General features: G+C 38.0%; 1 protein-coding gene across 1 annotated transcript in view; it reads left to right on the top strand.

Annotated features, from left to right (window-relative positions):
• Positions 1–18,514, top strand: part of MET (MET proto-oncogene, receptor tyrosine kinase) — a 118,653-nt gene that overhangs the window by 26,471 nt on the left and 73,668 nt on the right. The window contains exon 3 of the mRNA XM_011999831.1: positions 297–1,510. Coding sequence (XP_011855221.1) covers positions 297–1,510 — 1,214 coding nt within the window. The remainder of the gene's footprint in view (positions 1–296; positions 1,511–18,514) is intronic.

Raw genomic sequence — 18,514 nt, 5'->3', positions numbered from 1 at the left:
TTGCTGAATGAGTCTAACTTAGTTACTGTATCAGCCTTAATACAGAACATTGTTTGCATCTCAATGGTTCTCTAAAATTATTCGTTCATGGCTTGAGTTCTAAAATTAAGCTATGTGGAGTCATGTCCAACCGCACAATGCATCTTTATGTGAAACTGGCTAGAGTTTTTGTTTTCCTTCTATGTAAAAGTCCAGTTGGGAAGCTTTATTTCTGGTCATTTAAATGGTATAGGTCTTTCAGTTTTCTCTTCGTTTCTGACAACTGAACTGCTCTCGCCTTGAACCTGTTTTGGCAGATAAACCTCTCACAATGAAGGCCCCCGCTGTGCTTGTACCTGGCATCCTCGTGCTCCTGTTTACCTTGGTGCAGAGAAGCAATGGGGAGTGTAAAGAGGCACTAGCAAAGTCCGAGATGAATGTGAATATGAAGTATCAGCTTCCCAACTTCACCGCGGAAACAGCCATCCAGAATGTCATTCTACATGAACATCACATTTTCCTCGGTGCCACCAACTACATTTATGTTTTAAATGAGGAAGACCTTCAGAAGGTTGCTGAGTACAAGACCGGGCCTGTGCTGGAACACCCAGATTGTTTCCCATGTCAGGACTGCAGCAGCAAAGCCAATTTATCAGGAGGCGTTTGGAAAGATAACATCAACATGGCTCTGGTTGTCGACACCTACTATGATGATCAACTCATTAGCTGTGGCAGCGTCAACAGAGGGACCTGCCAGCGACATGTCTTTCCCCATAATCATACTGCTGACATACAGTCGGAGGTTCACTGCATATTCTCCCCACAGATAGAAGAGCCCAGCCAGTGCCCTGACTGTGTGGTGAGCGCCCTGGGAGCCAAAGTCCTTTCATCTGTAAAGGACCGGTTCATCAACTTCTTTGTAGGCAATACCATAAATTCTTCTTATTTCCCACATCATCCGTTGCATTCGATATCAGTGAGAAGGCTAAAGGAAACGAAAGATGGTTTTATGTTTTTGACGGACCAGTCCTACATTGATGTTTTACCTGAGTTCAGAGATTCTTACCCCATTAAGTACATCCATGCTTTTGAAAGCAACAATTTTATTTACTTCTTGACGGTCCAAAGGGAAACTCTAAATGCTCAGACTTTTCACACAAGAATAATCAGGTTCTGTTCCTTAAACTCTGGATTGCACTCCTACATGGAAATGCCTCTAGAGTGTATTCTCACAGAAAAGAGAAAAAAGAGATCCACAAAGAAGGAAGTGTTTAATATCCTTCAGGCTGCATATGTCAGCAAGCCCGGGGCCCAGCTTGCTAGACAAATAGGAGCCAGCCTGAATGATGACATTCTCTTTGGGGTGTTCGCACAAAGCAAGCCAGATTCTGCCGAACCAATGGATCGATCTGCAATGTGTGCATTCCCTATCAAATATGTCAACGACTTCTTCAACAAGATCGTCAACAAAAACAATGTGAGATGTCTCCAGCATTTTTATGGACCCAATCATGAGCACTGTTTTAATAGGGTAAGTCACATCAGTCCCCACTTACACACTGTGAGGTGTAAATTAGAAATAAGTATCAGTCTCAAAATTAATATCCAGGACTTCTTTTGTGCTTGGTAAATGGTATTTATCCAAAATAGTTGCAGATTTTTTCCAAGAAAATTTAGAAATTGAATCTTCATTTACACCTAAAATGGTATCTTTAAAATGTAATATGGTAACTAAAAGAAAAAATATTTTTACAATTCAGATTTGTGTGCTCGTGACACTTCAGATTATATTAAAGTTATTTCCCATATAAGATTTTGTAGTTCTGATCAGATTTACGCAGATTTTATCACAACAGCAATTCCCATAAAACATAATTATTGACATTTCTATATAATCTCTGCAACATTTACAAGATGCTCAAGCTAATTTGTACACCTTAAATAATTGTTCCTTATGAGATTATATTCTCTCACTGATATACAAATGATTAATCTGTATTCTTGACATTATTTAAAGGAACTTAACTTTAAAAAATCTCTTCTGGGCCGGGCGCGGTGGCTCACGCCTGTAATCCCAGCACTTTGAGAGGCTGAGATGGGTGGATCACAAGGTCAGGAGATCGAGACCATCCTGGCTAACACGGTGAAACCCCGTCTCTACTAAAAAAATACAAAAAACTAGCCAGGCGAGGTGGCGGGCGCCTGTAGTCCCAGCTACTCAGGAGGCTCAGGCAGGAGAATGGCGTGAACCCGGGAGGCGGAGCTTGCAGTGAGCAGAGATCCAGCCACTGCACTCCAGCCCGGGCAACAGAGCAAGACTCCATCTCAAAAAAAAAAAAAAAAAATTCTCTTCTGAAATGCTGGTAAATAAAACATTTTTAAATGAGCTAGTATACTTCTCTAAACAACCTGTAAGAGTAGAGAGGAGATGTTTGCTCCCAAGTCCTTCCTTTAGAGCTTGACTTTAATCATGGACTTCCTTCTGGAAAAGACTTGTGTCTACCAAGTTCTAGCTTGGCACTTTACCTGGTTGGTATTTGATATTTATAAGCATAAATATTTTGGTTGATGATTATTTATACATATATGAAATGGTATTTTCATAGAAGCTGTTAGAGATATTCATGGTGCTGTGATTTAAATATAGTAACAGCTACCAGCTATACCTGGAGAATTTATCTTGCTAGTCAGTTGATCACCTGGTCTGAGTGTTTGTTGTGGCTTTGAGTTTCTTCTATGACCATAACTGAATGAACAAATACTATAGCTTTTCTAAAGACAGTTTGACTTTGGCATGGTATGTTTCACTTACTTTAGCAGTTTTCAATATAAGATATAAAGGTTATAATTGCAGTCAGGAAGAACATTAAACATGTCCTCAATAGCATAAAGTATTTAACTTGCTGAGGGGTAAGGGCATATTAATTCAGAAACAATTGGTTGACTTTTGCTGAAATGTCTGGGACACTTCTCTAGATGGAAACTGTAGTTAACTTTTTATGATGCTAGGAAAATACTTCCAAGAAAGTCAGTTCATCTTTTGGTGAACTAAAAACAAAACTTCCTTCCTCTCTCTTCCAAAGTCTATGAATATACATAAAATACATGCACATACATTCCAACTAAGACTTATTTCCCCCTGCATACATTTAATATATGTTGCAAAGAAGCAATAGAATTCCTCATGAAGCCCCCCTTTTCTTTACTAGAAACTACAAAAGAATGAAAGGAAACAAAATGATTTTCAGAAACCTGGGATTAGGAAATAAAAATATAATGTTAATAACATTACAGAGAAGATATTTTTCTGCACCCAGTAAGTTCATTCTGAGACACAAGTTTTAAAAGAGTCTATTAGGAATTCCTCCAGGGCTCCTAGAGCATATGAATTTGCTATTTAAATCTTTCTTTGTTAAAAATTAAAAAGAGGGGTAGGGCAAGAAGAAAATTAAAAAGAGAATTCATAAAGGTATATTGATATCTCATTTTTTAAATTTTGTACATTTCAATCCTTAGATGTAAAAATACTTATCAATTCTAGAAATTCTCAAAACATATCTGCATTTTATCCTACCCCTTTGACTTTTTTAGTGTTTCAAGGGACACAAAGAGATGGGATTATCCAATGAAATTCAGGTCAATTTTATTGCCCAGGAAAAATTCCCAAAATGCACTAGCCACACCTGAAACCATTATCACTCCCATCACAAAAATTCTTGCGGGAAACAAGATGGAACTTGCCAACATAGTCTTCTTACAAAGGAAGCCAACTTTTACACTGGCCAAATTCCATAGACAAATACCTTCAAACCTCCTCTATTTATTTGCCTGTTTATCTTCTCTGGTTACAAAGATCAAACTTTTTCTGAGACTGAGACTACACATATTCTCTCTCTTCGTATAACCCATCCAGACCTCAGATTGTTCCAATAATGAGCATATAATCATTTCCTAGCTTAATGCCAAAATGAAGGCACCTAGAGCCATTCATCACACACACAAAAAACAAAATGATTACAAGATCAAAGCTGTTTAGCAGGATTCTCAAGCAATAAGATGACTCCATTTTGTCTTGGCAGATTTACTTGGCCAGAAATCAGGTGACCCTTTTAATAATTTCTTGGAAATGTTTTTTTACTTTGGCATCAAGTTTGGTGAAAAGACACACATATTGTAGTTTTGTTATTAACATCTCTAATACATTTATAAAGGGACTCTTGCGAACAAGAGTTAAGAAAGCTGCAGCTGTAACTTTCCGCTTATGCTTCTGCCCAGTCCTCAGTGTTGACACATTGCTGAAAGAGGGATTTCCTGGCACTCCTTGAGCTCTCCTCCATGTGCAAATAGTGTTTCTATCACAAGATCAGATAATGGGAGTTCCAGGGAAGGGCCTTTTACATTTTAGGGGTCCGGCAGGTGTACCAGGCCTGACTTGCTTATTTAGGATCACATATTATGTTGCTTTTCCCAGTCTCACATTTCATGAAATATGTCTATGCAGACTCTTCACATGCATCTTCTCATATTGATGACATCACAAAAGCCCTCTGAGTCATCTGATAATTCTCAGTGCTCATCATCTTCACCCATAAGCTATTTGTGCTTCAGAACTCTTTGTCTCCACATATGATGCTGTTTCTGGAAACTTATCCCAAGCCACAAGTGCCCACTTATAGAATACCAATGTTGTTGACTGTATCAGTTGTTCTATAAGAATATATTCTTGATCATCACAATGTGTCTGTTTCTTATGTTGCTTTTGAAAGTGTTTCTAAAGAATTTGTTTACAGTGACTTCCAACATTGAGTACTGTGAGATTATACACCCACAAATAATTACTAAATCTGTTTAAGTATCTTTACCTTCTCCTTTACCCATTCATCAATCAACCTCTGTAAGCATCCTAAATTAGTATTGATTGAAGTTGTTTTAGGCTAATGCATATTCCCTAAATAGCACATTATTATTCAAAATAAAATAATTGAGAAAATTGTCCCATAATATGAATAGAACCTTTGTAAAGACCCATATGTAGGGAGAAAAAACCTTCATCTCTATTTGAGGATAAGCAGTAGCAAAAATTTCATTAACTTGCTTAAAATTAAGTGGAATTTCATTTTAAGACTGTGGAATCTCTAACAGTCTCTTACCTATAAGGGATTGATTAATGTGACAATTTCAGGAAAAAAACGAGAATCAGTACACATTGGCCCAATCTCCTACAAATGAGAATCGATACAGAATAAGAGAATGTTTTAAATCCCCAAATCAGCAAAGGTCCTGTTCCCTAAGTTACAGAATATTTATTAAAACAAGTGAAATAGTATATTCTGGAAAAAAATTGAATCAAAGTTGAAATTAGAAAAGGGTTCTTGAAATAGCTCTCACCTTTCAGAAAATACAGTTAATACACAATACTGCTTTTCTTGCAGTTCTATTATCAAAGTTTTGCTGTATAGGTAAGCATTTGAAAGACTTGTAGCAAATATTTTCACCAACGTCTTGACAACCTTAAAGATCAAAGTTGGATCAAGTGAAGGGGAAAAGCATTTGGTGCCAGACACACCTGGGTGGAAGTCCTGGTTTACTGCATACCAGCCATGTGACTTCTGCCGCATTACCTAACTTCTTGGAGGCTGAGTCTCATTGGTAACATGCAGATAACAATATGTACCTCACAGGGTTTTGTGAAAATTTGGGATAATGTGTATGACGTACGTGGCACAATAAGATGACTATAAATTTAGCCCTTTGGGAGACAGCATGGACTAATGGAAAGAGACTGAAGTCAGAGATGTGGGTTCAAATCTGAACTCCACCATTTTCTATCTGGATGGCCATGAGAGCATTATTTAAACTCTGAACCCATCGTCTTGCATGCAGGACTATTGTGTGGACAGGTATATTAATAATATCTGTAAAAGGTCCCAACTTGGTCCTTGGCACAAAATAAATAGCAGCTATTATTGTACGGAATACTTGCATAAAGAAAGGCAAATTCAAATGATTGGATTATTTTCTGGAAGAGGCACTTTCTGGTTCTATTGTTTACAAGGGTCTTTCACTTCCCTCTCTGCTATAAGTTACCTGCCTCCATAATGCTTAATTTGTATTATGTTGTTCTTAAGATTTAATAGTTCCAAAAAAAAAGATGGGGTGAGGAGCAGTGGTAGTTTGAGGGGGCAGAGGATGGGGAGAAAGACAATTGAATCAAAACTGTACTATAGTCAAGTTCGAAGGTATAATTTGTTCTCCTTCCTCTCACTTTCAATCCTAAGTATGCATGACATAAGATATTACTCTTATGTACTTTGTCATATCTTGCATTCAAGAATTTGCAGATAATGCAGTTTTAGAAAAAGTGAACCTCATAGGTTGTTTGTATTGGGCTTCCTTATTTTTAAACATCATTTATACTCAAATTCAAAGAGTAGCCAACTGCTTCCCAAAATAAAGGAAACTTAAGGTAGTAATTTTCCATCTCCGTTTCACAGAATGCCAAGTTAAAGAGTCACTACTCAGAGCCATCAAAGGAAGAAAGCGAAGTGATTAGAACAGCTTTAAAGGAGGACAAAAATTAAAACAAGATGCAAACAAGGAATAATAGGAATAGGCAGAAAAATAAACATACAGTGATGTTTCTTTAGTATGATTATAAAGATGATAGATGAGTAAAATCGAGTTACATTTAAGTTGTAATGGAAGAAAATAATTGCAGCCTTCCATCAGGAAACCACAAGGGCCGTTATTGATCTGTCATCCTCAGGGCATGTCTCATAATATTTAATAAAATAAACAAAGATTTATAACTTTTATAGGCCATATATCTATAATCTCCCACACCACTTGAACTGTGAATGTGGAGTCAATGTTACAAATAACATCCCTGTAATTATACTGGTTTGGCATGCCTTATTTAAACAATCTAGCACTCTCAAGAGAATGTATTTTGTATTAGGGATGAAAAATGTGAAGTCAGATTGTAGAGTTTTTTACTTATTGTGCTCAAAAATGAGAAAATGTTATCCAATATGAAAAATGTTGTTAAGGATTCTTCATTCTTAATATTAGATAGTCTTCCAAACCTAAATATTAAATATCTTGGCCATATGTCAAATGTAATAGCTACGAAAGCAAAATCTTGCAAGAAAGAAAATCCTTGAGGTATAAAGATTCCATGTACTTTTTAAAAAACGTAAGTAAAAGGTCATTAATTTTACACTTCATTTATTTTTCTTCTCTAGACACTACTTCATCCTCTCCTAGGCTCAGGCAGTCACTGCTTCCTAACTTCTTTATTTTAATTATCCATGCTACTCATTCCACGAAAAGTGGCATATTGCATTATTTTATTAAAAGAAATTTAAAATTAGTTTCTTTCCAGAATTTTGTAATGCCCCCTAAGATCGCTGGGCACACCCTGGGGGTGTTAGAAAACATGTTACAAAATGAACCACTAATTCCTTTTGCTTTTTCCCTTCCTCTTGCTACCGCTCTTTAAACCATTACGTGGCTCATTCACAGGCCTTTCTACCCCAGAAAAGATGAAAAAGCAAGGGCATGATGTTTTTATAACCTAATAGCAAGAGAACACAATGCTGAAACTGTCACCAAAACTGTGGGTAGGTTTTACCGTGGGTTATATTAATTCATGATATGATTGATAATATCTCTCACTTGTGTGGAGAATGAAGCGTTAACTATGCCACATGCATTTTAAATTAATTTGACATTCTTCTTAATGTCCTTTCAAACAGGTGGCATTATAACCTGTGTCTTATTTAGGTAGTTGATTTCTACGCGGAGATTCACCTGATAAAACTGGTGTCGCAAACAGGAAGGGGTTTGTACAAAATGAAATCTTGAAGTTGATTTTTGTAAAGTCCAAATGTTAATTAAAAACTTTGAATTCACAACTCTGATACATGATATTTTCATTGACATAAACATGATTAGAGATTTCTGGAAGCATGTGGGATGCTGCATTGATAAGGATATGAACCTCCTTGAGTAATAATGGATTTTTTACTCTGAATACTGTTTCACATTTTGGGTATTACATCCTTACTTCAGACTTCTGCCTTATCAGTGGCCATCCCACCCTATGTTCTTATCTCCTCAGTCTAATAAGAAAAATGAGGACCTGTCAGAATTTGGATAGAAGACCCTCCAGGAATTTCTGCCACTGCTTATTCATGGGTTGGCACAGATACTGATTCAGTGGGCACACGGAGTTCACAATGATTCAGAGCCCAGATATGTGCCCTAAGTCACATCTCCAGCGTCCAGGGAGGACTGTAAAGTGCTCGTTATCGGGAAAATGAAACCAAGGGCTCAGCTACTCCTGAAGTCATTAAAACTCCTTCCCTTAATTTTTTTTTTTTTAAATAGTGTATGTGGTAACCAAATCTAGGATCCTGGATACATTCCAGTCTGCTAATTACATCTTTTTTTCCAACTAAAATGTTCCAGGCAGGTTCATTTGCATGTGAATTACTTGCTGAGCCATGTTGACTTCCTATTCTAAAAGCCTCACTCTGTCTTGGGAAGCAGCTTACTGCACCTCACCCTAGACCTAGGCTAATGTTGGAGCAGACAAAGTGTAGCTACCCATATATACTTCAAAAATATTTTCCAGTCTCCCCACAAGAGGAAAGAAAAATGTCTAGCAATTGTATGCTAATTTAGACTAAAGCTTTGTTTTAACCATTCTTGGTGATCACAAATGGGGAAAAATGATTTATGAACAGTATAACTATAACATAAGCAAAAAAACATTGTGAATTCAGAGGAAAGTGTGACTTCATTTGTCTTTTTTGGGTAAATCACCAAAATGTTCATCAGTCAGAGGACATTAAAATGGTAGATGATACTTCAAATCGTGCCCCAGGTAAAAGGAGTGAATTAAGGTTAGTTTTGATTTGCAAACCATTCTCTTCTAGGGCTGATTTTATAAAAATTAAGTTTGCTGAATCATCATCTCAAAACATACAGTTATTCATGATTAGCTAGAATTTGTGTCTGTGTATCCAAAAAGTAAATTTGTATGATATTAAATTTTCTAACAATGCTTTAAATTTAAAATGTCCGATTAACACTTGCATCTAGCAACCAGTCTACTAACTAAACTATAGGTGAAGTCATGCTCGGGAAATGGGGAAAATGCACAGATGAAATTGGTCTGTTAGCTCTGAGTGAATCAATAGTGTTTAGTGCTAATGCACTAAGAAGATTACAAGCACTAATGCAGTAGCAGTCAATAGCGAAAACGAATATCTCTAAAAAATATCTTGACAATAAACTGTGCAATATTTTCCATTTATCTTAAGCTAATTACATTACCTGCTTGTTCTTTTATCTTATTAGTTTAAGACAAGTGCTAGAAGCCTAACCATTTTATTTAGTGCATAAAAGGGCCAAAACCTTGTAATCATTGTTTTCAGCAGGAGACAGAGGAAAGGATTAATTCATGTAACCAAGATTCAACCAGAAATTCAACAGATATTTATTTAGTCTCTAAACCTGATAGTATTACAGTGGAGAATGAGCTAGACTGTACCTGTCTTCAACAAGCAGATAGACTAGTGAAGATAACAGTAAACATTCAGTCACACCAATGAACAAATACATCTTGATAATTTATGAAATATGCTGTGAGGGAAATAAACATCTGTGAATGCAAATGAGAGGGAATATCTAAATTTGGTAGTTGAGTCACGAAAGGCTGTCCTGAGGAGGTGAAAGCTAACTTTTACATGAAGATTAAAACTTTAGAAAAGAAAGCAGTATGTCTTTAGTACATGTGCAAATATATAAACTAATAGTCATTACTTGTTTCGCAACCTTTACATCTTAACTACAAGCTGCTACCTTCAATCAGCTTTCTTAAGTGGTTTGCGGTCATGAGTGCATACTATCTTACACTTAGAATAACATCGCAAGAAGTAGTATGATGCTGGAGAATGTAACTTCTTAAAACATTTCCTGCCTTAAAATAAACAACTGTAAATGTGTTTAAACATTCTTTTGATTTCTAAATGAATTAAGTTACTTTTTATTATGTGGTTCTTCTTCATATGAAGAAAATAATAAGTAGATTACTGGAAGCTAAGAATATACTTTAAATCATGCTCACAGTCACTGCCTTTCCTGGCCTGTCACCTTAATCAGCTTCTTTGAAAATCACTATTTCTTACATAAGCCAAGTTGTTTCTTCCTTGTTTCCCTCTTCTTCCTTCTATGGCCAACACTTGGTACCCTATTTGTCAGAAGAACATGTTCTTCTTGGGGGAGGAAGGGATTGCCCTATTACCAATAAGTTTTATGACCAAGAGAAACATAAGAATCTGAGAACACACGAAATAAGCACTTTTGAAACTATCAAAATTACAAACGTTAATAGAACTCAAGGGAATGTGATGCTGAAGTGATCCCAAGTCACATTGTCTTTCTGCCTCTGTGCACTGTACTCTGCACAATTGCATCCATTTTTAGACCATTTCCTTCTCATGAGAATCATGTGCATGGAGGGCCAAAGGAGAGACAAGTGCTCACAAGGATATCATGAGCACCTATGAAAGTACAAATGAATGCTCTCCAGTCAGCGCCGTCTTTATATTGTTCTGGTTTACAGGCAATGCCTTCATCTTTACCTACAGAGACATTTTGCCTTTCTCTTTCATTTTAATCCTGTTCATCTATATATATTTAATCATGCAAATATCTAAATAAGTTTATGTCTTGTAGGGCAGGCACTTTGTCATGCTTCTTTGTACCTAAGCATATGCTTTGCAAATCATAAACAGTAGTGTTGATTTTATTTGATATAAAAACTTGGATTCTCAAAAGAAATCTATGTGTTCACACAATAAACAGAGACCATCTGAATTGCTGAAGTGTGACTGAATCATATGCAGTATCGTTTTAGTCATCTCTACAGACCAGGAAGATTTGAAATGCAGGTGTAAAAAGATGTGTGAGGCATCAAAAGAAATATTCACCTTTCTTTGTGTTCATTTTTTATATTTTTGCTTGGCCAAGAAAGAAGGGGTTTTTTCCAAGGGAATAGGAGGCTTCAGGGCTTATTCCTGTGCCTACAAGTCAGAGAGGTCACCGGCTTGCCCCTTCCTGAAGGCTGTAATTACAGGCAGAGGACTATTTATTTTCCCGTAAGGCGACCAGAATCTTGAGTGTAAAAAACTGTTTACAAGAGTACACTGTGTATAGGGGTTACACACAACCTCAGGAAAAATAATAGGAAAGTGAGACTATTTTTCTTCATGTATTCAATAATATGAGAAGTTCCAAGACTCTGGAAATGTTCTAAAGTACAATAATAGAGATGAATATGAGGTCAAATTAGGTGATCCTGGGGCTTAAGGAACTGAATTAAATGAATAAAGAAGAGGAATTTCTAATAGGGCATAATTTAACTGATGATTTGTTAAATGTAAACTTATTTGTGGCTCCAACATCATGGTACACAAGAATGAATAAATATATTAGTAAGAGTAATTGAGAAGTATTTCTAATGTGAAAAACACCAATTACATTGGGTTTATCTGGAGCCAATGTGGAAAAATATGAGCAATGTTTCTTACTCCCAACTAAACTCACTCTCACTTTCAGAACTGTTATAGGAAAGGTACTGATTCAAGTAGAGTTGGGCATGCAAAACACAAGATCAATTCTGTTACTGGCCCGATATTAAGGATATTAGTCTGTGTTTGAAAAATGATTTGTAATATATAAGTAGCAGTTTAACAAAGTAGGTAAAACTTGTAATTAATTTCAAAAGGTCAAAGCAGAGATTATTGACATGTACAAAGAGGACCCGCTTTATATACAAAGAGGCCTGCTTTGAAAAGTAATACTATAGTATGGTAAATTGTGACTAATTCTGAGATTTTCTGTCTAGATTCTTTTTAAAACCAAATGCTTATGAAAAATCATGAGACGTGAGTAGCAATTACATTTTTTAGGCTGAGTAGGTAGCATAATTGCTCCTATTCCATTTCTTTTTAGTAGATTCTGCACAGAAAAACAAGTTGACCTCGGTATTGAAATTTTGGAGTTCACTATTTGTGGCACAGTTACAAATCACAGAAAAAAATGTACACCAGCACTTCACCACACCTAGCAAAAGAAAGTTTTCTTATTTAAAAAAACACTCCAAATTATTGTGAAATCTAGGGTAACCATGGTGTTAACTATATGCTATTTGATGTCTTATAACCCTGGTGATGAGATAACAATCCAATTGAATGCAGATGAACTCATGAAAAAAGAAAGATTATGAAATATTTGGAAAGTAAACACCTAAATTTTCATAAGTAAATATTAATTAAGTATTTATGTGATCTTTAGATATGAAAGCTTCCCCTGTATGCACTTGGCTCTTGGAACCAGCTGTTAAAACTCCCAGCACCTTAGTTAATACCCTGTACGCTGGTAGTTCAAGAACTAGTTAAGAAACAGTCACTTTTTCTATTTTCACTGCCAATGTATAAATAAAATCTCTGTTCCAGTGGATGGCTGGCCAATTATTTTAATAACGACATTGGCATGGCTTCATTTTACCTTTCTTGCTATCAGCAAAGCTTTCCTTTTGTACTCTGAAGTGTGGGTAAATCACAAATTAAACTGAACTGTTGTTTGTTTAATGCTGTGTTTCCTGCTAACCTTATTCTTGTCTATCAATCTGAACCCAGTTCCCCAGTGGCTCAAAAACCCTCAATTGGGATTAAGTAATAGTTTATACAACCTTGCTCAGTCATTAACCCATGTTGACTTTCTCATTCTTGTGTTCCAGCTTCATTTAAGAGTTTCTTAAGCACTCTATCCAGCTGCTGTTTTGGGGACAACTAACAACATCTATTTAATCAAGAAATTTAATATTTCCAAGGAATCATTTACCCTATCTGAGACTTCTTCATTAGCGTACTCTAATTCAGTCTTGTATTCCTTCTTCAAAATAAAGCCTGGTTTCATTCATAGTAAATATAAAGTTTAAAAATCTTTACTTCTTTTCTTCTCTCTACAAAGCAGAAAGAGAAAATTGTATATTATCTTTCCAGACAGGTTTTTTTTTTTGTTTAGTGTATTGAAAATGATGCCAATAAGATAAAACTAGACCTTAATGGCTCCTCCTCATATCCACCCAATCTATTTGTATCCAAAGCGCTGTTGGAGTAAGTAATCTTTGTTAAGAGCAAACCTATTTGTATATCTGATGATAATCTGAGGGATAATAATATGATATTTAAGGAGTTTCTGTCCTTGGCCCTGACTATTTCTTGGTCCTCCTTCACGCCCAGTGATGTGCTGGTAAATGTTAAACTCAGGGGGTAGGGGCAGCAGAGGCCCCTAATTTGTAGCATTTGCCAGTTTCTATGGTGTAAATATCCCACTGAGCCAGTTTCAAGGTACCACTGAAACAGCATTAGTCACAGAACAACAATGAGGAAGAGATGTGCAGACTTGGCTCTGTGAACTGTTATGAGATGGTTCAAGCACAGCACTGCCACCCTGTCCTACCCGCAACCTGTCATTCTTGTAGTTCCCAGAATCCATCAGCCTCCCTCACAACCCTGCCTTAACACGTGTAGCTTGGTCTGCTTCAGATTCCTTTTAACACTCATTTTGTCAGGTTAACACTTTTTCCCTATTCTTTAAAACTTCCACGCCAGCATTTCCTTCCCCAGGACATTTTCCCTAGCCTTCACCTCATCCCCTGCCCCCCATATTCAGGATTTGTTGCCTTTCCTGAGCACACTAGTAGCACTCTGCTTATTTCTACCGTGTCTCTTACCACACTCCGTGGTAATGTGTCCAACAGTTCCATCATTAGCCCCCTGAGGGGATGAACTATGGCATTTATCTCCACAGTCCCAGCACCAAAACAATAGCCTGAACAATATATACATTTATCAGATGAGCAAAGAAGTATGACAGAGTCCTGTATGTAAAATATATTACTATAAATAGAATGCTGATTCATAAAAATAATTATTTAGATAAAACAGTTTTTCGGTCTCTCCCCTAAATCCCTAAACACTAATTTATAGAATTGAGGAGTTTTCAAGAGTTAAATTAGCACTGAAGAAAAACTGGGGAGTTTCACTAACTATTACCTATGCCCCTGCCCTCCCCCCGACACACACCCTGCTCCATTCACCAGTCTGCAATGAAGATTGATCAAAGAACAAAGAAGGAGAAAAATGAAAGGAAAAGGAAAGATCAAGATAGGGAGGGTGAATAGATAGGAATTCCAGAGCTTTGTAATCGAAATTTGGAACTCAGAATTAAAGTCATTAAGAGGAGAAAGAGAGAATACTTTCTCTGCTCTCATAAGGTTTTCTCAAGCCTTTCAACAGCACTCACCCTTTGAGCGGGTGATACTATCTGTAAGAGGGACTTTACGCAATGCTTTAGTGGGAGTGGCTTGAGCAGTGACACCAGTAGAGATAACCCTTGAAGCTTTCATTTGAAATCCACAGATTTTCACTATCGGCCACCAATCTATGATTTCAAGTTGAAAATGGTATATGGGTTAAGGAAAAGAAGTTAAGGGTATAAAGGTCTTTATCAACACCATCCTTCCTGTGGCCACAGTATGGTAATCCCAGTGGCAACCTTCCAAGGCACCAAGTACATGTTTGGTACAGACAGAAGCTTTCCTGAGCTTGGCCTTGGTGTGGACGCAGTGAGAACTGAGTAAGGGCCTCTGGTAGGGACCTTGTCCGCTGGGAAGGGGAGCCCACAGATGGATGTTTCTGATGAACAGGTCCTATCAGAAACAAGGGGAGCAGATAAGTAAAGAATCTCACTCCACGGTGGCAAGAGGGAAAGGAGGGATAAGAGGTCATGACAGTTGGATTAATGGCAGGCTAGAATATTCGTGGGCTTGAACGATATATTGCGGCACAATTGAAGGATTCTTGTTACATCCATCATTCATCTCTCCTGGCCCTCCGTGAAGACATTTACCAACCTGTTTCTATTGAGTGTGACACTGTTAGGCGCATAAACAGACCATGGCTCTTATCACCTCCAGGAGGAACTACTTCTGTTTTATTTGTTAGCGCAGGGTAATTGGTGTTGTGTCTTTTGAAAATCTCTTATACTTCTATGAGTAAGTGCACTGAAATTTGGTTTCTGTCAACTAAGTAGAGGAAAGCAGAAAACCTCTTTGCACTCAGCATTAAAACCTTCCTAGCTGGGAACAATTTTCTTTATGAATCACTCTGTCACTCCTGGCTATGATTGAAGTGCAGTATGAAGGCTGCTAACCGAAAACACATGGACACAGTCTGCTTCAGATCTGATTCACCTTAGGAAATGATGATAAAGAAGCAAACGTTTTAACACTTAGAATTCCAAAGTCCATATCATTGTAGAATTGATTCTTTTGAATTGTGGTGGTACTTCAAGAAAAAAGGATTTATTTATTTCATTTATATTTAAATGCGTTTGTACACATATGTATATAAACCCATACACACATATACATAAAATATATTCTGCTTCAAGTATTTCTCTCTCTTTCCTCTTTACTAATCCAGCTTCCATTAAGAACTGGCTCAACTTCGACCTCTACCATGAGCCTTCTCCAGCTGTTTAAGCCCACACGGATCTTATTATTTTCCTAGTCTCAGAGGATTTACTGCCAGTACCATGTTTTCAGAATGTAACTATCAGCTGAGTTCTTATACTTTGCATCAGTTAGCTATTGTATGTGTCAATCTTTTGCCTCCCTATGTAGAGGTTGGACCCAAGGTAGAAGCATTTGCCAGGATTGACAAACAATAGCCTGCTTTTATATACTCAACAAGTGAAAACTTATTTTGTTTGCACTTTTTTCCCTTTTTATACAGTTAAACACTCACATACGCGCACACACACACACGCGCACGTGTGCACACACACACACACAGACACATATAGGCCACAGGGACCCTATGGCCCTCAAAGACTAGCATATTTTCTATCTAGCCCTTTCTCAAAAAACATGTGCCAACCCCTGCATTAGAGAATAATGTAAAATAACAGTGGGCAGATAGCAGATCCACAAATTTTGGAGAGTCATGGATGACCTTACTTATGAACTTAAGTAATTCTCTTCAGTAGGTATGAGTGTTTCCATTTTACAGATGACGAAATTGAGGCTCATTGATCTAAACAACTGGATTTTGTCTTCATAGGCATTATGAGGACTCACTAGACCAACAATAGTGATAATAATAACTGTTTAGTTGCACAAGGCAGGGATTTGTGTCTTTTTTATTTGCTGCCATATCCTTCAGCACCTAGAACAGCTTGTCACATGATATGTTATTGTATTCATTTTCCAGAGCTCCCATAACAAATTACCACAAACTGGGTGGCTGAAAACAACAGAAATTTATCGTCACATGGTTCCGGAGGCCAGATGTTGGAAATCAAGGCATCAGCCAGGGCCATGCTCCCTCTGGAGGCTCTAGGGAGGACTCCTTCCTTGCCTCTTGCAATTCTGGTGTCCCAGGCATCTTAGGTTGTGGCAGCTTTACTCCAATCTCTGCCTCCGTCTTTACATGGCAGTCCACCATGTCTCTCTGTGTCCCCTCTTCTTATAAGGACAACAGTCATTGAACTCAGGGCACACGCTAAATCCAGGATGATTTCATCTCAAGATCCTTAACTAATTACATATCAAACAGCCTATTTCCAAATAAGGTCACAATCTGACTTTCCAGGTGGACATGAATTTTGGGAAGACATTAATCAGTCTACTGTAGGTCTTCTACATGAAGTGGCCATTGAATATGTTTCTGGCACTGGATTCATTTCATTTAAACCTCAAAACAAATCTGTTATATAGATATGTGTTTTCCCACTTTACAAGTGAAGAACTGAGGTTTAGAGATCTAGGAATCCTAAAGCTGCACAGCCAGGAAGGGCAGGGCCACTCCTGACCCAAGTTCTCCGCTAGGTTAGCATGGTTGTCACAGGACATGCTGAGAAGGTATTTAGGGAGCATTACGCCAAAAAGTTGTAGAAGTGGGCTTAAGGAAGAAGATTCTAAAATCAAAGGAATCAGACTGTAGGAGGCTATGTAGGCGATTTCCTTTAATTCAATAGAAGAGTGTATAAGAATCAGCCAGGCATGTTGGCTCATGCCTGTAATCCCAACACTTTGGGAGGTCGAGGTTGAAGGATTGCTAGAGCCCATGAGTTCAAGACCAGCCTGGGCAACATGGCGAAATCCCATCTCTACAAAGAAATACAAAAATTAGCCAGGTATGGTGGTACATGCCTGTATCCCCAGCTACTCTGGAGGCTGAGGAGGGAGGATCTCTTGAGCCCAGGAGGGAAGAGGTTGCAGCGAGCCAAGATTGTGACACTGCACAGCAGCCTGCGTGACAGCGCCACAGCCTTTCAAGCAAGCAAGCAAGCAAGCAAGAAAGAAAGAAGGAGAGAGAGAGAAAGAGAAGGAAAGAAGGAAGGAAGGAAGGAAGGAAGAAAGGAAGGAAGGAAGGAGGAAGGAAGGAAGGAAGGAAGGAGGGAAGGAAGGAAAGAAAGAAAGAAAAGAAAAGAAAAGAAAAGAATAAAGGAAAGACTCAAAGATGGTTCAGATCTCAAACTTACAGAGAGGGTAGCTATTGATGCATTGAGAAATAGGAAGCTGGAAGAGGAAATCAGTTTGGAGAGAAAAGTGATGACTTTGAACATCACCAATGGCATATTCAAACATAGCTTGAAGGCAGTTGCGGAGACAGGGCTGGTCCTCGGAAGAGAAGGCCACGGGGTGTGTAGAGTTAGGTCATCACCACGAGGCTGTGAGGGCAGAGCCACAGTAGCTTCCATCACCTTGTGAATCACCAATGCTCAGCCTGTGGCTGGCTGGACAGATGCCTGCTTATGCTGTGCTCATGGCTGTCTGGCTGCACACACAACCGCAGAGCATGCCCTCTCTGGCTAGGACAGAAAGAAATTGAAGCCTCTTTAACTCTGCCCCCCAGCTTTGCTCCCTTGCTAGGACTTCCAGGCCATGGCTATTGAAGCCATAAGGCAGGATTACTTACTCAAGGGGAGTTAGTGGAAACAGAAGTATTGCGGAAGCCTCTTTCTTTTCAACTGTGCTTGAGCACATCAGACGGAGTCCTCTTCATAGCACAAAACAACTTGCTCAGATTCTTAGGATTTTACCATGGCACCCTAACAGTCTGGCCATGCATTAAGGACCCCAAAGAGAAGGACTTGCTCTACCAGAGAGCTGACTGTTCTGTATTTTACAGAGAATTCTGGATTCAGTGTCAACATCTTAGACATCTGAGTACAGACTGTAAAGAGTTAAAATATGTCTATAAGAAACAGAGCCAGACCCTGAAATTGAAAGCTCTGTGCCTCCCTGCGTGCAGTCAGTTCCACGCTCTCCTCTCTCCCAGTTCTACTTAATAAAAAAAACACATGAGTGAAATTTAGGGAAATAAGAATTCCTGAAATTAAAGCAATTAAGTTTTCAGTCAACCGTATGAAAAGCTCTAGACAAAGAGGG

The sequence above is a fragment of the Mandrillus leucophaeus genome, unplaced genomic scaffold (genome assembly GCF_000951045.1).
Source record: "Mandrillus leucophaeus isolate KB7577 unplaced genomic scaffold, Mleu.le_1.0 Scaffold603, whole genome shotgun sequence".
Lineage (NCBI taxonomy): Eukaryota > Metazoa > Chordata > Mammalia > Primates > Cercopithecidae > Mandrillus > Mandrillus leucophaeus.
This window is presented reverse-complemented; position numbering and strand designations above follow the sequence as displayed.